The 21,173-nt window shown below is 39.4% G+C and overlaps 2 protein-coding genes across 2 annotated transcripts in view; both read right to left on the reverse strand.

Annotated features, from left to right (window-relative positions):
• Window positions 1-1,253: 1,253 nt before the first annotated feature.
• rsbn1 (round spermatid basic protein 1) lies at window positions 1,254-13,915 on the reverse strand. The gene is made up of 7 exons (XM_073823117.1): window positions 13,330-13,915; window positions 11,448-12,061; window positions 9,270-9,407; window positions 7,292-7,434; window positions 7,025-7,192; window positions 6,808-6,916; window positions 1,254-3,482 (listed from the first exon to the last, which is right to left on the reverse strand). The coding sequence occupies exons 1-7, from the start codon at window positions 13,913-13,915 to the stop codon at window positions 2,904-2,906; spliced, it is 2,337 nt and encodes a 778-aa protein (XP_073679218.1). The 3' UTR covers window positions 1,254-2,903.
• Window positions 13,916-15,098: 1,183 nt separating this feature from the next.
• LOC141290579 (membrane-associated guanylate kinase, WW and PDZ domain-containing protein 3-like) overlaps window positions 15,099-21,173 on the reverse strand; it is a 53,827-nt gene continuing 47,752 nt past the window's right edge. Inside the window, exon 17 of the mRNA XM_073822697.1 lies at window positions 15,099-17,363. Coding sequence (XP_073678798.1) covers window positions 16,642-17,363 — 722 coding nt within the window. The 3' untranslated portion in view covers window positions 15,099-16,641. The remainder of the gene's footprint in view (window positions 17,364-21,173) is intronic.

Here is a 21,173-nt window from a genome sequence, read left to right on the forward strand (position 1 = left end):
TGTTACAAACGACCATCAAAAACCTGATCAACACAAAGAAAGAAACTAGCTGCCAAAATTCAGAAGAAACCTAGAACGCTAAACATCATCATGTTTATTTAAATAGAACATGAAACCGTAAGGTATAAAAGCATATTTGTGTGCTGCTGAGCGGAAAACATGTCTGAAACTGTAAATATGGGAAGATTCATCTTAATGGACAGGTGTTAAAGACACCATTGAAAGGAATTTAAGTATTCTGGGTGAAAGTACCAAAGTATGTTTTGTTTCATTAAGCAAATCTGCAAAATCTATAACTAAGAATATGCCACTGAATAGTGGGAAAATTTATTTTTGTTTAGGCTTTCACACCTGCTGATATAACCCTAATCATAATTTAAAAACATTGGGAAATATAAGAAACAGATTTGATTCATATTGCACATTTTTGAATTCTCTATAGGTCATTTAATACCAATTTTACTTGCATTCTTGTCCTTTGGTGGCCAATAAAACAGTGAATCAGTAGAGTAAACATGATTTTTCACCATAATAAATACCCAATCATTACTTATTGCCAGACTTTATGAAATTCCATCGCAATTAATGCTTTATACAGCTTGAATAACATCAATTAGCTTAATAGCAGACAATTAAAGACTCAATAAAAGGCACTCGTTTATAGAGGATGCATTTGATTAGGGAAAGCCATTAGGTAATTTTGTTTAAAACCATAATCAATGTAGACTGATTGGCTTGCTGGTGTGAAATTACATTCAAATCAGTCATTAGCAATACTTGGCGTCAACAGAAGCACAACTACTGCCCATAACCCTTTCAAAAACACTGAATGCCTGCTTTAAGACTTAGACCCATTCAAAGGAAACACATCAACATGTGCAAAAACATTACTGACACGCAACTACACTCAGCAAGTGAAAGCTAAATTGCACTCATCCAACCATCTGGGATAGTCACCCTAGAATGCTTATCATAAATTACTTCAGGTCAAACACATAGGAAACAAGTGTTATGCAAGAGCACTGGACATGTGCCTTTTGCTACTATACTCAAATGATAAGAGGAAAAATATTGGGTTTGATTAAGGGAAGAGCAACATATTTTAACAGTTTTCTTGTACAAGTAAAATGCAGGAGTTTATTCATGCCTTGTTGCTGAGTTAATTCATATTTGCACCGCCTGATTCTCAGGAAAATCAACAAATGCATAAAATGACAAAAGCAAAAAGATTAGTCATTTGTGACATTTTTATAAAAAAAGTGGTGAAAATGACAGACAAAAACAGAAGTTCAGAGCATAATGAAGAAAACCAAAGTATGATTGAGACTCTAAAACTACTCTGAATTGTCTAAAACCCGAAAGAAAGCTTGTTTAGATGATCCGTTTCCTTGTCAGAATTACAGGTTCAGTCAAAACCCAATCATCTGAATGTACAGATTAGATTACTATAAAACTTTAAAGTAAAGTAGAAGTCCAAGAGGCTTGACCAAATAAAAAAGGCATTAGTATGTTGCCCCTGAGTGTAGGTTTGGTTATTTACATTTCCATCTAGTTTTCTGCTAACATCCGGACTTAGATGGAATATGTCTTCCGAGTCCAAAATAAAAACATAAAACAGCTTCTGCATATAATACAGACAAATGAATTCATGACCATGACTTTAAAAGACTATTCTGAGTATTCTAGACAAAAATAAATAATTAAAATGAACAAATAAATGAACAACCCTTGTGTGGAGGCTGAATCCTATTTCCTGCATACAAGAGAGGTAATGCACAAGTTCCTCTTTGATAATTACTGCTATTAGTCATTTAAAAAATAATGAATTTTCCTTCAAGCGAACCAGAAAATGATCAATGAAAAAGTAAATAGCTCTCACCTTAAACTGATACCTACTCTCTAGTCTAGCTTAAAGGAGAAGTTCACTTCCAGAATAAAAATGTACAGATAATTTACTCACCACCTTGTCATCAAAGATGTTCATGTCTTTCTTTAGTCATAAAGAAATTATGTTTTTTGAGGAAGAAGCATTTTAGGAATGTTCTCCCGATAGTGGACTTAAATGGTGCCTGCAAGTTTGAACTTTCAAAATGCAGTTTAAATGCAGCTTCAAAGGGCTCTAAATGATCCCAGCCCAGGAAGAAGGGTCTTATAAAGTATATAAATTGTACTTTTTTTTTTTTAGAAAATAACCAATCATTTTGCTAGATAAGACCCTTCTTCCTCGGCTGGGATAATTTAGAGCCCTTTGAAGCTGCATTTTGGAAGTTCTAACTCAAGGACACCATTGAAGTCTACTAGAGAAAAGTCCTCAAATCTTTTCCTCAAAAAACTACTTCTTTACGACTGAAGAAAGAAAGACTTGAATATCTTGGATGACAAGGAGGTGAGTAAATTACCTATACATTTGTTCTGTAAGTGAACTTCTCCTTTAAATACGTCAAATACTTCACTGACATTACAGCATGGGGGGAAAAAATATAAGACTATTTTTAAGATATGATTGCTGCTCTCCACTTGTGACAGGCACTTTTTTTCTTGTTTTTGTCTGTAAAAACCAATTAGCAGATGCACATGGCGGCCTGGGAAACAACATGAAAAGTCCCTCTTGAGAGATAGTTCATCTCATTTATAATAATAATAATAATATTATATAAACAAATATAAAACAACACTGAGTAATCAGCAAAAATATATTTCAAATTAAATACTTTGGCTGAGAAAAACCTAAAAAGTACTCACGGGGTCATTTTCTTAACCAAAATTTAAAAAAGAAAAAAATATAAAGTCTTCATCATTTTTAGGCAAAGTCCAGATATTCCTTTTTTTACACTGTGGAATGTCAGTCAAGTCTGTTGTGTGAAATAAAACTCCATCCCTCTGCAAAAGGAAGGATTTGGAAGTCATTTGAGGAAATCCGTGGACCTGCTGCCATCAAGTGAGGAGTCTGATGCAGGCTCGGCGGGAGCCTGTGGAAGCATTTGCTCTGGTGTGGGCGAGGACAGAGGGCAGGGTGCTGGGACAGGACCGGTCTCCGTACAGGGAGCGGCAGAAACAGTGTGGGTGGATTTAGCCGGCTGTGGAGGCGCGGGCTGTGGCTCTCTGGGTGGTGTCGCGGGCCTCTGGAAAACCAGTTCGTCCATTTTGGCCACTCCGCCTTGTGTCGTGTCCGCTTGTAGCCGGGCACAGGAAGTGACTTTGGTGTCCGGGTGAACGGGGGATGAAGAGGGGGGAGGACATGATGTGGAGCACAGGTCCTTGGTCTTAACGTCCTTTGATTCCTCCTGCTTCTCTTCCTCGGAGTAGTACTGCTTTAGACGGATGTGCCACGCGAGGCTGCACACGGCCGAGACCGTTTTGAACTGGTGGATCACGTTGCGAGGGATGAAGTAGATGTCGTCGTCACAGAGCTGCATGCGAACGTAGCGGATGCCTTCCCGCCGTAACTGGTTGAGTTTGGCATCGTCCACCCACTGGACACACTGCAGAGAGAGGGGCATTATGGGAATGCTGACCTATTTTAAACCTGTATATCATCCCTACAGCCGCTCAGGATTATGAATAAGTCGCTGCTTAGCCAGTACCTCATGGCATTATCAGATAGGATTGTGATCTTAAACTAAATATAAATTATACATTCGAAAAAAACCAAAATCCATCATTAAAAAGTAGCCCCATTATACATGCTGTTTCAGACAATGTTGTTGTTACTTTGCTGCTTTAACTTCCTTTGAAACCATCATTTTCATTCAAAACGAAAGTTGTGTCATTAATTACCCACCCTCATATTAATCAAAACCCATAAGACCTTTATTCATCTTCAGAACACAAATTAAGGTATTTTTGATTGAATCCAAGAGCTTTCTGACCCTGCATAGACAGCAATGCAACTGCCACATTCAAGGCCCAGAAAGGTAGTAATGACATTGTTCAAACAGTCCATCAGTGGTTTCACTATAATTTTATGAAGTAGGGCCAGTTTCCCACACATAGACGAATCTGTGGCGTTTCGCCACAGATTAAATTCCGACCGCCACAGATTCAACACGGACCAAAAAAAAAAAAAAAAAAAAAAAAAAAAATCAATACCGACCGTCTTTTGTACGCCATTTAAAACACGCAGCGAATTCGTTCAACTGCATTTCCTTTCCATACTCTCTCTTCATCTCTCTGTCACTCACGCGTCTCCCTCAAACACACACACACACGCACACAGCCCCTCCCCTCCGTGCATCTGTTTGGATCATCTGTGGAGAGAAGACGGCTGGCAAAAGGTTGGTATCTCGTGAACACTTTTAACACACAATCACAGATTAAAAAGTGCTATAAAATAGTTTATATTCTGAATACAATAGTTTCAGTGTATTGATGTTACCGTAAGTCCCGACCCTTAGCAAAGGCGATTGCGCCTTCTTTAGAAAGTTAACTAGTCGCAAGTTTGCGGTAAAATGTAGGCTAGCCTAGTTGGGTTGTCGAGGTCAAAACACTATATGTAGCAGCTGTGAATCAAATAAACGTATTATAAATTATGTAGTTTCTTTACTCTTACACTGAATGTTTGCTGCTTCAATCCAGATGAGTATTGAAAAGTATTTTCCGCGACTGAAAAAGGCACGTGATGAGGATGAGGACCATCCTGAACCGGAGGTATCAGTCTGAAACAGAGCTTAGTCCGACCAGTGTAATTAGTTATGTTATTGTTTACAATATTTTCAGGCTTCAACTAGTGCTGCTCAAGCAGAAAGACAAGGTCAGGGAGAGAAAGAAATAGATTTGTTAAATATCAATAATATGTCGCAAAATAAGGTGCCCTAACAAAAGTTGCAGACTGTGCAGCAAGTAGGCTGTTGTATATGGTGTTAAATTAATGTAATAAAGTTCTGTTTAACTAATTATTAACAGTTTTTTTTAATTATTAACCTTTAGGAATTAGGAAATCCCTTTAGGGGATCTAATCGTTCTTTTCATCTGCAAGACCTTCAAGTTTCTATTTGTATATGATATGACAATAGTTTTTCCTCAAAAGAAACTGTAAAATCCTCAGAGCAGTTCTAGAGAGTATGTTTGCGCTCATGTTAGGTCTGGAAAATAATTTAATATCAATATACATCACAATATAATTTTTTCAATAACAGCGATATTTTCTAAACATTTTTGATATTTCGATATACATTACAAGTGTTTTCTATACATTGATTTGTGGCGATTGACTAGACAAAAGCACTGCACGTTTTAAAATCAAAATCAAAATGCAGCACAGGGTTTTATATGTATATATATCTTTGAAGGGAACTGACTGTTTTCAGAAAAGTTTTGATGGCATTTTCATGTTATCTGATAAAGTAGCGTTCATGAGTGCAACTCTGCTTTGTTTACAGCCGTTATCTGGGAAACCGATGTTTTTACTGCTCCAAAAGCGACAAAGGCGATTTTGATTAAGCCCCTCTCCAGCAACATGTTTTTTTTGTTTTTTTTTTATATTATATAGTTTTATAGGAGGTGGTTTCATAGACTTTATACATTATATTCATCCATATTGATATCGGAATTATATTGTAATTATATCACAACAGAGGCTGAAAACCCTGCATGCTTTAGTATGCATGTAGTAAACGAAACCGTACATCTGCGTCATTCATTAAAAAAAAAAAGATACACAAAACTTGCAGGATTCAAATATAAATAGAATTTTTCATGGTTTAATATTCACAAACACTCATTTTGATTTAAGTGTACTGACTTCGTTTGGAATTATTCCTTCCAAATTTTGCATTTTCCATATTATATAGTAAATTTAGTTTTTTATGACAGGATTCCGCTATTGCGTCCATGTTTTCAGCATCACAGAAATCATAGGGCCCTAATAAAGCTACCAAAATACTTTTTGAAAACAAAGAAAACAAAAGTAATGGCTTTATTCAACAATCTTCTCTTCCATGTAAGTCTTCGACACACGTTCATGAGAGTACCATGACACATGTGTGTGGTGCTGCTTCATACCATTAAGGATGAACCACTGATATCACATGGGCTATTTTATCGATGTCATTACTACCTTTCTGGGCCTTGAACGTGTTAGTTGCATTGCTTTCTATGCAGGGTCAGAGAGTTCTCAGATTTCATCAAAAATATCCTAATTTGTGTTCCGAAGATAAACGTAGAAGGGTTTGGTACGACATGAGGGTGAGTAACTAATCACAGAATATTCATTTTTGACATCTGAAATGTATATAAAAAAATGAAAAGTACATCAATTATTTTACACATTTTTTTTTTTAACTTTGAACAGCAAGACGACCTTTAAGTGTCTCTCGCAACAGGTTTACAAATGTTTCATTACAAATCTGCGTGAAATGCTATAATCGTCTGTTCACAAAAATGTGGGAATTATGAAAATAAAAAAAATCACTGGCTCATGTTGCATTTGCTAATGCATGTTAAACTCACAGCACATGCAGAGATAAAGCTTTTAATGTGAACTGAGCCACTTAAAACATTGCATCATGGGCTGTGCGTGTGTAAATGATCACATTGATGTGCTTTGCTGTGAAACATGCAGTGTAACAGACTACATAGTTATACACTTAAACTGCTGTGCATCAGTGACAGCATAATACAACCCCCAAAAAATATTGAAAGTAATACATAGAAAACTATATTATAATCTTATTAAAAAAACCTGCTCAGTGCAAAAAAACTGGTTCTGTGCTTACACAACTCAACTTGTCATGTATCCACAACTAATATAAACACACAAGCCCTCAGTCTGTCCAGAAAAGATCCGTTTAGCATTAACACAGCTCCTACCTGTGACACAGGTGGCTCATACAGGTCAAGCTGAAGTCTTTGAACTACGTCATTGAAGTCCTCAGCGTGAAAACAGACCACATCTTTGGTTATCCGTGGCCGGTCACTCCTATGGGAGATGAGAACAAAGGTAATTTCATCTATGGCTAATTACATGTGGCTTTTTGCATGTTCAAGCATGTTCATATGTTTCTGTGTGGCAGATGGCTACACTCACCATTCTCCAAACTGCACTGCTTTCAGGACACCCACAGCAGCTGTACTCTGCCAGTCGAAACTCTGGCCAACGTGATCAGCGTGGGCTCGCGTCCGATCCTCGAAGAGCACCTCACGTGGTTCACTGGCTCTCGGGAGGTAATGCAAGTTCTTGATCTCATTCATTGACCTACAACCCAAAATGAAAGCGTTTTGTGAGGTGAATCAAACAGCTTGAAACCGTTTTAATCTTTAAAAAGGGCCTTTTCTTTTGCGGTTGAATTAATACCTTCGTCTCTTGAAAGGAGATTTGGGCATATCGGCTGTGGGGACCATCTGCTCTCCTGGTCTCACCCACAAGATGGGACCATCATCACTCTGGGACCTGCAGTCTAGCTTTAGGCTAGATAGACTGCCCCATGGCAAAGTCATCTGCATAGATAAAAGAAACGCAAGTTAGGAAGTTAAAACAATGCCCTAACCTTGCCTTGGCCACGGTCTGTATAAAAGGCGAGAACTAACTGGATGAAGAGATTTCTTTTATGTGCTGACATATGTTCCATCCCAATATCCTGTTTCGATAGAAAATATCAAATTGCTTTTGCTTAGGAATGCATATCAGGCCCCTTTTTTCATTTTAAAATGGCGTTTTAAAATGAAAACAATCCCCGTTTACACTGGTGTTTTCACTGTGTTTCAGAAACGTCTGTCTACACTACAGAACCGAAAACACAGTCGTCAAGGATATGCCGAGTGAATGTGGGTAGCCATGCCATTGTTTCAAAAGTCTTTGTTTTGGTCCATTTACACTGAAATGCAACACCAAAGTTTTCGAAAGGCTCCATTTTCAAGGGTTGAAAATGCCTGAGTAGTGTAAATGGCAGACATAACCTTATTAAAAGTTATGCGTTTTAAAACGAAAATGCACTAGTGTAAACATAGCCTCAATTACTGGCTGATATTAGAGGAATTTATCGTTACTATATTGAAATTGATTGTTTTTAGTTTATAGTTTAGATTTTGCTAATACAAAATGGTATAGAATTTTAATATTTACCATTTATTAAATATCACTATTAGGTAGCAGTCTATGGAAGCCATGGAATAAAAGAATTTAAAAAAAGGTAAATTTGAGTGTATATTTGAAAATTCTCACTTAACATTATATCTCACAATTCTGATAAGAAAAATCATCTTGTCATTCTCCCTTTTCCCCTCAGCTCAGAATCATGAGTTTATACCCCACACTTCAGGATTTTCTCCCTCAGAATTGACAAACTCACTTGTTGAGTTAAATTGAGTTATGAAGTCTGAAATAAGAGATATAAACTTTGCAAGAAAAAAAGTCAGAATTGTGAGATAAAACAAGTGAAAGTGAAACGTTATGGGTTTAAATAGTATTTCATACTATAACTGTAGGGCTAATATAATGTGTTCCCTATGAAATGCATATGTGAATATTATGTAGACCTATTGTTTAAATCAAATGTATGCTTTAAAAGTAGAGTAATCATTGCTGGTTTCATCCATTAGTCTGTCTGTTTAAACGTCAGTGTTTAGCTTCAAATGGCTTCTTTGACAACAATATTCTATAAAAATGATTTGCATTCCAATTCTGACATCCAAGGGCACAACAATGCATTTTATCTCTTATTCCGTGGATTTCACCCATTTAACTCCACTTGTTACCAATGTTTTTCTGCCACCAAAATGCTTGCACAGCTGCAAGTGATGTAAACGTGACATCTACTCCAAATTAGTCTATATGCCCAAAATTTTAGTCCATTTATTTTGCCAACTTTTAGGAGTACACGAGCATACACTAAAGTTCCAAAGTTTGGGTTATTTTTTTATTTACTTTTTTAACATTACTTTCATCAAACAGGCATTAATTTGATCAAAAGTGACAATAAACATTTATAATGTTACAAAAAACAAACTGGATTACAACACTAGAATAATGGATAATTGCCATCATAAGAATACATTTTAAAATAGATATAAATAATTTTCACGTCAAAAACATTTACATGGCATGTACACACAAAGCAAATAAAAATGGATTAAACAACAAATCTCCAATTTCGATGTTAAGAGGTATTTAAAAGTAAAGGGACGCAAACAAAATCCTTTACATAAGTGCGCAAGACTACACCACTTATCTAGGTCCAAATCGCAAGACACTCTGCTGGCAAATAGTGAATTGAAACACACCATTTGCACAAAGCCTTTCAAACTTACTCATCTGTGAGAGATTATGTCCTAACCTTCAGAAACGGAGACTCCTCAAGCATGTCCAAGAACTCTGGGAAGTAATCGCCCACCTCCTCATCTACTGCACCGACCAGACTGATCTGCCTCATAGGACCAGCTCTATATGTCCCAGAGCAGTACGTTCGGCTCACCTGCAACACAAAAAAACACTTCAGAGTCTGGAAACATCCTAACATACACCCTTTACCTTAGTGCTGCAGCGCAATGTGCATTAAATAGGGATGTAGTGGAATTATCAATACCGTGGTATCGTGATATCATCGTGGTCACATGACAATATGAAACTATAGGTCTTCCGGGCAAAAAGTGTAGTTTTAAAAATATATTTAAACTTCTGATTCTAATATAAAAGGTCTTTAAAGCTGTATTTTGGGGCATTTTGCTTTGACACAGTATCTGAAAACTGAAAGCACAAAATGGCTTAATCCCTTCATCAAGTTTTCGCTGCGCGTTTTAAATTAAAGCACGCACTTCGTTCAGGCAATCAGCTCGTGATCCGGTGTTTTCCGTGCCTCAGAATGGCTCGGTTCACAGTGAATGAATACAGTGAACTTGTTTATTGCATTTGCTGTGAGTTTGGCAAACGTTTTGGAATGAACGGCCACCAGTTATGCTTTATTTTAGTGGCAGATGATTACAGCATTCACTATATTTGTAGTAAGACCCTTTTTTGTAAGCCAGTTTTTACTGAAGCTGGAGTTCTCCTTCAAAATAAAAGCTCTACTGCCATTTCCATCAAAATAAAAGCCTAAAAGTGCTAAAAGTGATAAATTGCTGACAGCTAGCGTTTTAAATGGGTAAATTCAAAATGTCTCTTTCAAGAGTAGAAATTAGGAAAGAAGTATTGTCATTTCTCTACCGTTTTAAAAAGCAAAAATAATATACATATACAATATTCATTTTCATTTATTTCACAGTGCAGTTGTTTTACAATATATTTCTATTATTGTCATTGGAATAACAATAATATAAATTAGCTGTTCTATTATTTTATTCAAATTTATTTGGCCTCCTAAAACGCCAGTGTGAATGTAATTAAGACTGAGACAGTCTACCACAAATAAAAAGAGGCTGAGTCTCCTTTAAAGTTCAGGTACAAGTCAATTCACCAATTTTTTCGACTTAAGTTTTTAGTTAAGAAGTTTTTTAGTTTTTTTAAATATCACAATAATTATTGTATCGTTGACTTTATATCGAGATATTATCGTTTTGTAAGATTTTGATCTTTACTTCCCTAGTATTAAAAAATAAATACCCCAAACGAAAAGTTTAGCACATGTCTTTTCAGACCTTTAGTACATAACACCTTTTAAAGGTTGATTAAAATGATAGAAAAAACTAAAAGTTTAAAATGCCATTCATGCAGAGAAAGATAACTGAATTAGCGTTCACACCAACAGAACGCTAAGCAGGGCAAAACAGCTCTTTCAAGTCCGGTGGATTCTAATTGGCTATCAATGTTTTCATCATTCATCATCTGAAAAAAAAAAATCATTCTGAAAGTGAAATCACAAAGAAAACACAAATTACGACTTTATTCAACAATTTATTCTGTTCCATGTGCATTGTCACTCTTGTCTCAAAGACCGACACAAAAGAGAAGAAACTGTTGAATAAAGTTGCTATTTTTGTTTTCTTTGCACACTGAAAGTATTCTCGTAGCTTTATAAAATTACGGTGGAACCACTGATGTCACATGGAATATTTTAATGATGTCCTTAATTAGCTTTCTAGGCCTTAAACGTGTCAGTTGTGTTGCTGTCAATGCAGGGTCAGAAAGCTCTTGGATTTCATCAAAACTATCTTAATTTGTGTTCAAAAGATGAACAAAGGTCTTACGGTTTTGGAACGACATGAGGGTGAGTAATGAGAGAATTTTCTATTTTTGGGTGAGCTATCCTTTTAAGGTAAGATTTACAGTAATATGGTGTTTGGTCTGCATCACTTGAAACTGTTAATGTACTTTGAACTGCCACCTTTTAACCACCTGACTTGTGTAAATAATAAAAGCAGCTGCTTTAAAATCCTCTAAAAGTGAGAAAAACTTAATGAATTGTATAGACTTCATTTTGTTTGCTACATGTGCAAGGTATCATAATGCTTCCTGCCAAAAACAAGCCATGACTTGAAGGTACAACCCAAAAAGTTATGAGTGCAAAGTGTCATCCTACCTGGGAGTGAAAGCTGGCTATCGTGGTGGTCTCGATGTCCTTTTTACCAAGGATTTCCATCTTGACAGGTGTATTTGGGAAATTGAAGGCAAAGTAATCCAAGAAGTCGGGCAGATAGGCAGCCGCTCCGTGCACCACGGCGAGTGCGTAGCGTGCAGCTCCTTTAGGGTGTTCAGCAAAGGCGAGATCCAGAAACTCCTGGGCAAATCTTTCAGTTTCCTCCGGCCGCAGTAAAGACAGTTCATCTGCGTAAGCGTGTAGGACAGATGCCCCTCCATTGGGCTGCTTCTCCTCATGGATCAGTCTGCTGAAGGTGGTGTTGGTCTGAAGCCACGAGCTGCGGATGAAGTGGTCTCGGTGCGTGAGAAACAGCTTCTTCTCAGCTTTGGAAGAGTAGTACTCACCCAAGCCCGGACACGGCTTTTCTTCTTTGATGTACGCTTGCAACACAGGGTCTTCAGATGATGGCGGCGCTGTACACACTGTCTGGACCTCTTTGCTGTGCACTCGCAACTTCTTGCCACGCTCGTCTTCACGATGCCGCTTCTTCTTTTTCTTTTTCTTCAGAAGGTATTCCTCCAGGGTCTGGGTTTTGCCATTCTCAGTATGGGGCTCTGAAAAGATTAACAGATGGTAGAACATAATCTATTGACTTTTCTTATGTAAAATTGTAAACATGAAAACCTCACAAAAATGTTTTGTGGCTCCTTGAATTTTTTTTTTAAAACTTCTTGCTAATCAATTACCAAATGCACCAGAAATTCCAGACATTTTGGTCTGGTTTCACAGACAAGGCTTAGACTAAGACAGGATTAGACCCTCGACCTCAAAACCGGTCTTAAGTCGAACTGGTATATTTGTAGCAATAGCCAAAAATACATTGTATGGGTCAAAATGATCTATTTTTGTATGCAAAAAATCATTAGGACATTAATTAAAAGATTGTGTTCCATGAAGATATTTTGTACATTTCTTACTGTAAATATCTAAACTCAATATTTAATTAAATTAATATGCACTGCTAAGAACTTCATTTGGACAACTTCGAAGACAAAAAGAAAAGACAAATCACATTTGGTCGCCCAGAAAGTAGTTATCTGTAAGACGCTCCTACTCCATATCTAATAAAACATTTACATCAATTTACCATTGTGACTACCCAACATAATACTATGGTACTGTCTTTTAAATCTTTACACAGCCAAGTTAAGGCTGTTCTGTGCCTGCTTAAAGTTCTGTGTAAAGATATAATGATGCATAAAAACCAAACTAATTTAAGCCTGATCTGACCCACTTTAGCTCCTAGTATCAAGTACATCAATTTATGCCACCTCTAAGCAGCATTAAACAGCTAAACGGCACTTCTGTGTCACCTCTGCAATGTAAATTTGCCATAACAAACGAGTATAGAATGATTGCCATATACAGTTCATGTGGTACTGCAAAATACTTTAGAGAACAACGTATTGCGTCTAAAAACATGGCATTATTATGGTATCGTGTTAAGAAAAAGCTATAGAAGTGTCACGTTACTTATGTTTGTGAAATGACAGACTAATGTACTAGTTACAGTAAGTTTTAATAAACAGTAAACACGACAGATGTAAGGTGAACGTCTCTAGTGTTAAGCAGAGAAACGTATTTAGTTATTTTTCATTTAAATATAATTCCGCAGCTGTGAAAAGTTTCTTCCTCGATAATATTCATCAATTCTGCTCATCTGCACGTACATTGCTCTTGTGAATGGGGGCGTTCACACAAGCGTGCTCGCGCATGGGTTAGCAGCGAAGGCTAACGGCACTTTCTCCGCTCACTTCTCAAGTTGGAAGCCAGCCAGAAATGACAAATCGTTCGGCTCACGTCTAAACGCTGTCAAAGTTACCTTTCTTCTTCTTGCATTCCGCCACTTTAACATTGGCCTCGGCGTTTTCCTTCTTGGGCTTGAGTTTGACGTCCTTCTCGATGTGTTTGGGCTTGTTATTGGGGGTCTCGGCCTTCGCTACTTTGAGCGGCGTGAAAGTGAACAGCGGGGACGGCGGCAGGACCGTCTTCTGCGGGACGTGAGCAGCTGGTGTCACTTTGCGCGGCGGCCAGCCCGGAGGTAATTCTTTCTTGGAGTTGTGGTGGAGATGATTGTTGTGATGGCGTTGTTGCACAGGTGCCTGCTCTTTGCTGAAGTTGCGCGCCTGGCTGTTCTGTTGTTGGTGCGGTGGATGCGCTCGTTGTTGGGCATGTTGTTGGTGATGGTGTTGGTGGTGATGTAGCTTTATTTTCTTCGCTTCCTTCTCCCCTCGCTCGCGCTTGTCATCGGACGGTGAACATTCCCGTTTTTTCTTCTTTTTCTTCTCTTTGGTGGCTTTGTCGAGGCTGTCCCTGCTCTTCTCCTCTACTTTGACGCGCAGTAGATCGACCTGTGCAGCCATTTTGCACGTAAATTTAAAAGGCTTTAAGAGGGACTTTTTGCGCATGTCTATTGGGAGCTGTAGTTCTTTTGCCCGCAGCCAATCGGAGCTCACGCGTTTGTAGTTCTCCCGCTCAGAGCGCGCATGCGCATATTCTGTAGCTTTGTGGATGGTGATGTTTCTGTGCTGCCATGGTTCAAGGGCTGCGTGCGCTGCTGCACGCACCTCGGCCAGTGACTGACGTAATGCTGTTGCAGCTTCAGGGGCTGGGCGGTTCCGTTTCGGTGAGAGGAGATAAATGCGCTCTGCGTTGAGCTCACAACCGACAAAAGAGCAACCACACAACATCCTGGGCATAATAGGTGTACGGTGTTGGATTTCTTAGGGGGCGTTTACACGGGACCCTTTCTTGCTATTTAGGCTATTTTTGGTTGGTCTATGTATGCGTCAGACGGACGTCTTCGGATATTGCGTCGCATCTGCGTGTTATTGGCGCCACGAGCGTTGCGTTTTTTAAAGTCCGCGATTCAAATTAAAAATAGCAACAACGTCTGATTCGTGAACGAATCGTTCTTGTGAGTCGGATCTTTTTAAGAATCTATTAAACCTGTTTACAGAACTGGCCTAAACGATTCGTTCATGAATCGGATTGAATCGGTTTGTGATTCTTTCGATTCAACTGACTTGAAACAACTGATGGTAAGAGCATTTTCTGTAGCAATTACGTTCAGTGCCGCCAATATGGCCAATTGATGATGGGTTTGAAAACCACATGACCACGTAATTACAAATTACAAAGGAATCGCTGAATCGATTTACGAACTGAATCTTTAATATGAACTGTTCAAAAGAACCTGTTCATGGATGTTGAATCGAACTTCCTGTCACTTGTGTGAACACCCCCTTAAGCATTAGTTCACTCCTAAATTAAAATTCGCTTAATTTACTCACCCCCATGTCATCTGAGATGTTCATATCTTTCTTTCTTGAGTCAAAATGAAATGAAGGTTGAGGAAAACATTATATGGAGAAAAATCCTGGAATGTTTTCCTCAAAAACCTTAATTTCTTTTTGACTGAAAAAAGAAAGACATGAACAACTTGGATGACAGGGCTAAGTAAATTATAAGGACATTTTAATTCTGGAATGAACGAATCCTTCAAATGCAATGAAACCAAATGTGCACTTTTATTCATGTTAAACAATGTAAGAAATCACAAACTTAAAAGATCAAAAGATGCATGTTTTCAGTAAATCTTTATTCATCAGTGCATGAACAGAAAGTCATGACCAGATTAATTTCTGTAACCACTCTCTCTCTCTATATATAATATGCTTATACTCTCAATTACTTAAAAAAATAATGGAGCGATTTATAGATTTTTTTTCTTGTTTTTCTCCTCATGAAGGCAAGTTTTATACAGGTGCTGTACATTGTATTTTTATAAACATTTACAACTACCACAATGTAGAGACCACAAGGCTTTTTTGTGTAAGATAAAGCAATGCAAGGCCACAGTATCATACATACAAACTCATGACATGAGATGCACTAGAGAAACAAGCTACAAAAGGGCTGAGATTAATGATCAGGAAGCAATCATAAACCATATTAGAAAGTATTCACATTTTTCATCATGACAAAACATAGAAGCACTGTAGCATACGCAACGGTTGACTGATGTCCGCTCTGCCTGTATGGGCACTCAATATTTATGGTATTTCAAAAATACTGTTACGAAAAAATTATGTCTAAATCTGTGCCAATTGTTTGAGGCTTTAAGAACCTGATGAATAACATCCAACAGAGAATTCTGAGCTACATTTCCCTTGGATACAAGACAGCATCTCGACATTTAATAGGATGAACAATGAAGTACGGAATAAGAAAAAATATATGTTAGATTGGATAGTATGCAAAAATATATCTGAATTTCTCCTAATTCTGCTTCACCTTCTAATGACATAAGCAAACATTTGATCCTAAATGTACACACCTTGCAAATGCTCCACCGAGAATAACTGTAAAAGCTATAGCACTGTGAAAAAATATGTTTGTTAGGAAGCCGAAAGACGTATCGGCAAGCTGGAACACTAATAAGTGGACCTGGCTCAGAATGGATACAAATATCTATACCTCTATACATGTATATGCTTATATCATCATCATATTCATTTCAATAAATTACATATGCGTCTTCATCAACACACAAGTAGTAAACAATATACTTAACCACAAGTTTCTGGTCTTTTTAAGATGGATATGTCGGAAAATTCACCGCACAGCCTACACAAACTTCTCAGGACTGGATCTTGAAGACAGTTGCATTACTGGAAAAGTCGTTGGAAGGACATGTGGCGATTCAGAGATGGAGAATTAAAGAAATAGTTTAGGAAAAAATGAAAATTTTGTCATCATTCACTCATCCTCATGTCATGGTTTGGTTATTAACATTTCTTATTTAACATCTTTTGTGTTCTGCAGAGTCATACAGGTTTGTAACACCAAGGTGAGACAATGCTGACAGAATTTTCATCTTTTAGGTGAACTATTCAATTTTGTAAATATTAATAGACATATAAACCTTCACAGAAAAGCATCCTTCATGTTATAGTCATAGGAGTCATGGACGAGTCTGTAGCTGCAGTCTGATTGGCACAAAACAAAACTGAGGTTCGTATTGTTGGTGGACACAAGCAAACGTTGCACTTTATCAGTGTAGATGGCGATAGTCATACGAAAAAAAGACAAAATCCACAGTGATTCACATCAAAAACTCCTCTCAAACGTATTAGACTCCATGCACCGGAGGCTGAACCCTTGTGGAGCTGGGCACCTTCCAGGGGCCTGGGGTTATAGGGGCTCTCTTGGTGGTTGGGTTCCCATTGTGGGGAATCTCTTGAGGGACACCCTCAATGTCCTCCTCCCCTCGAGGCCTGTCTCGACCTCTGTGGTCCTTCCGGTTGAGAGTACCACTTTCAGACCTCTGAGGTTCTGCCGTTTTGTCCCTCTGATATCGGTCACTGCCGCCTCTTGAGACCTCTTGAGGTCTGGTTTCTCCCGTTTCCCTGTCCTGCTTGTGCATAGTGTCCTCGTCTTTGTATCTCCTTCCAGAGTTTTGAGGCATCTCCTGTCTGATCCCGACGTTTTCCTTCTTGGTCTTCCTGGGGCTTGTGGATCGAGGTTCTCGTTCACTAGTGTCCACGTTTAGAGTCTTTTTTGGACTCCGTGAGCGCTCTTTTCCATCCTGTCTTCGGGGGAGTGTGAAATTGTCATTGTTGTCGCGAGGCATGCTTGGGTCGCTCCTTCTAGTTTGCTGTTTGGTGTCTCTGTAATGTTGGTGAAGGTGTCCGTGCGAAGCGGTCATTGGGTCGAAGAAGAGCTCCTCGGGTGGGGAGGGCTTGACATCGGGGGAGTGGGAGATGAAGGATGGAGATGCTGGTGTCGACGGCTCATTAGATGCTGAATACCTTGGAGAGTTTGCAGATGGACCTGTCATCATATCTTTAACATCTGAAACGCAAAATATTGCAAATATTAACGTCAGAGGATATTGATGTTTCAAAGGTGCACTCAGTCAGTTTTGTAACATTTAAAAGAGTGAATCAGTCTTTTTGGTTACACTACTAGTCAAAAGTTTTTGAACAGTAAGTTTTTTAAAAGTCTCTTATGCTCACCGTGCATGCATTTATTTGATCTGAAGTACAGCAAAAACTAGCCTAGAATCTAGACGTGCCCCTAGCGGCAGCAAATTACATTTGCTTCCAAGGGCAGTCTAGTTACTCTCCGTTCACTTGAGATTTCTGCCAATCACGAGTCGGTGGGCGGGTTTAACATGATGACGACTGACGTGCGACCATAAGTTCCGTCAGGCATTCTCTGGTTCCGTGAGAGATAGAGCGATGGCTGCTGCTAGCAAATAACTTTCTTTCAAATCGGCTTTGGCCGCCACTCTGAAAGACTTGAAGTTAAGCTTTCCTCTGAGAAAAGAACAAGAAACTGCACTGAGGTCGTTCTTACAAAAGAAGGATGTATTTGGAGTTTTGCCAACCGGATACGGCAAAAGTTTGATCTACCAGCTAGCTCCGCTGGTGGGAAAAACCCATGGGACTCTGGCTACGTCACCTTCTTCGATGCTCTGATTGGTTGTAGCGCTATCCTATTGCGTGGAGAGGGAATTTGAAAGACAACAGTTTATCCCACCCCTCCGATTGAGCCCTGTCTGTGGAGAGTGCCCAGACCCTACATTTATGTGGGTTTGGCTCGTCAGGCTAAGCAAAAACAGTAAAATTTAGAAATATTTTTAAAAAAAATTTCTATTTGAATATATTTTAAAATGTCATTTATTCCTTTAATTTCAAAGCTTAATTTATATCATCATTACTCCAGTCTTCAGTGTCACATGATCCTTCAGAAATCATTTTAATATGCTGCTCAAAATATATTATTATTATGTAAAACAGCTGTTTTTTCATGAATAGAAAGTTCAGAGGAATTTATCTGAAATAGAAATCTTTTGTAACAGTATAAATGTCTATCATCACTTTTGATCAATTTAAAGCGTCCTTGCTAAATAAAAGTATTAATTTCTAATTTCTTTCCCTCAAAAATAAAATAAAATAAATAATACTGACTTCAAGCTTTTGAATGGTATAGTGTTAAAAAAGCTTTTTATTTCAGATAAATGCTGATTTTTAAAATCTTTTTAATTATCAAAGAATCCTGAAAAAACATTTACTCAACCGTTTTGAACATTGATAACATTAATAATAATAAAAAAAACTTTCTTTTGTTTCCTGAACAGCAAATCAGCATATTAGAATGGTTTCTAAAAATATTGTGACACTGAAGACTGGAGTAATGATACTGAAAGTTCAGCTTTGATCACATGAATAAATTACATTTTAAAATATATTCAAATAGTACGTAGTTATTTTGAATAGTAAAAATATTTTACAGTATTACGGCTTTTGTTGTATTCTGAATCAAATAAATGCAGGTTTGGTAAGCAGAAGAAAATAGTTTAAAAAACAAAAATCTTACTGTTCAAAAACTTTTGACTGGTAGTGTATTTCTGAAAAAAATTTTATTTAGCAAGCATTGTGTTGGCCAATTATGTTGATCAAAAGTGACAGTAAAGGCATTTTAAATGTTAGTATTTTATTTCAAATACATTTGTGAAGTGAATGTGCTGTTCACTTCGTGTAAAACTTTTTAATGAATACAAAATGACAGAGTGCATGTTTAAACATTACCAATTGGATTTAGCAGAATACAACTGATGGACTGAACGTAATTAACCTGTCTTCTTGAAATGCATTCTCAGAGACATTCTCAATTAAACTGTCACCATTTTCAGTCTTCTGTGGTTCTCTTACAAGAGGGAACGAGTACTGCGTAAGAAGTATCTTACGCTAGGGGAAAATCCTTTTCTGCGAGATATTGAAGCCAAAAATTATCCTTAATTTTGAAATAATGTAAAGCGCGTTGCAGCAGCATACAGACATAGGCGAAACAGCTTGCGCGCCTATTGGCTGCTCTGCGGCAACTGCAGCAGCCTATTAGAGCGAGGCCTGACGCGACGCCAGATCCAATGGGGGCATTTTGCGCCCTTTGCGTCGCTTCGCGCCCTTTTCGTAGCTTCCCGCCTAAAAGGGCGTGGTCTAGACCTATAAATATCGCTCATAGGCAGCTATTATCTGATTTTTCATCCTTCAAGCGAAGCACACGCATCGCTGGAGCCGGATAAGAAGCCGCCGTTTGACTGCAAGCATCTCAGCGGGACGAGCCACTGAAGCTGCTGGCCACGCCGCCTTCCGTGCATTCCTGCTGCGCTTTCCGGCGCCTATATCCTTTATAATCTACAGTGTGTGTCGCCGCTGCGATACACACTGTTTCTCTAAAAAGAGCAAAGCGTCTTTTTAAAGATGCCTTCATACGGCTCGTGCAGATGCCAATGGTGACTCTGAGGACTTGCCTTGCCTTCTTCACTGAGACTGCTCCCCCGCCCGCCGCGGTGTAGCGCCGTAAAAAGCGCCGTGCCCAGCGGGCCCCGGACACTTCCCCCAGCCGACAAAGCTCGCCGGTTCGCCCGCCTGCTTCATCGACCTCGTCAGCCTCTGTTCCGGACGTAAAGCGGCCGCTGTCTGCCACCGCTTCCATCGACGCCGCTGACGAGGGGGGCCATGAAGGAGGAAGAGGTTTCTGATTCTGATTTCCGTTTCCCGCCAAAGCAGGAACGCGCATGCTGCTCAGAAGAGGCGATAGCAGCCCACTTATGTCTGCCCTCCGCTGGACGGCGTGCTAAGTCGGCCCTCCCCTCTAAAGCTTGCCGTCAGACGTCAAACCTGCTTCGCCGCCGCCTAGCCGCGTCAGCGCTGCGTAACATGGTCTCTCACCGTTGCTGAGAGGCACCCGTGGTTAACGCTTTCTGACGTTTTTCTCGTCTGGCCGCCGCCCCGCCAGACGCGGCCCGCGGCCCAGGATTGAGTTGAAACCTGAGCCTCCGAAATCGTCCTAGCACAACTGGGAAAACGACGGTGTACGAGTCCCGCTGTTGCCGGACCCCCACCAAAGTTATTCGCTCGTCCAGTTCCAGGAAATGTGACTGTTCCAGTGTTTTCTGCAGCCAACAAACCGGCTCCGTCGCCCGTTTGCCTGCACACAAAAGTCGTTCCCACGGCTACACAGATAAACCCCCAATAAAGTGTATTGTCTGGTGTCCCGGCCACGGCCGATGGTGTTTCATGTGTCGTAAGAATGCCCACTAACCAGTGCTCATCTCTAACGTTACACACAAGCACAGCGCACATAAAATCGACACAGATCGATTGCGCTTCACAACCGGCCACGGCCGATGGTGTTTCACGTGTAAGAATGCCCACTGCAGTGCTCATCTCTACACACAAGCACAGCGCACTTAAAATCGACACAGATCGATTGCGCTTCACAACCGGCCACGGCCGATGGTGTTTCACGTGTAAGAATGCCCACTGCAGTGCTCATCTCTACACACAAGCACAGCGCACTTAAAATCGACACAGATCGATTGCGCTTCACAACCGGCCACGGCCGATGGTGTTTCACGTGTAAGAATGCCCACTGCAGTGCTCATCTCTACACACAAGCACAGCGCACTTAAAATCGACACAGATCGATTGCGCTTCACAACCGGCCACGGCCGATGGTGTTTCACGTGTAAGAATGCCCACTAGCAGTGCTCATCTCTACACACAAGCACAGCGCACATAAAATCGACTCAGATCGATTGCGCTTCACACGTGGTAAATATGCCCGCTTCACAGTGGCCACAGACACCACATT

Source organism: Garra rufa, chromosome 18 (assembly GCF_049309525.1).
Source record: "Garra rufa chromosome 18, GarRuf1.0, whole genome shotgun sequence".
NCBI lineage: Eukaryota > Metazoa > Chordata > Actinopteri > Cypriniformes > Cyprinidae > Garra > Garra rufa.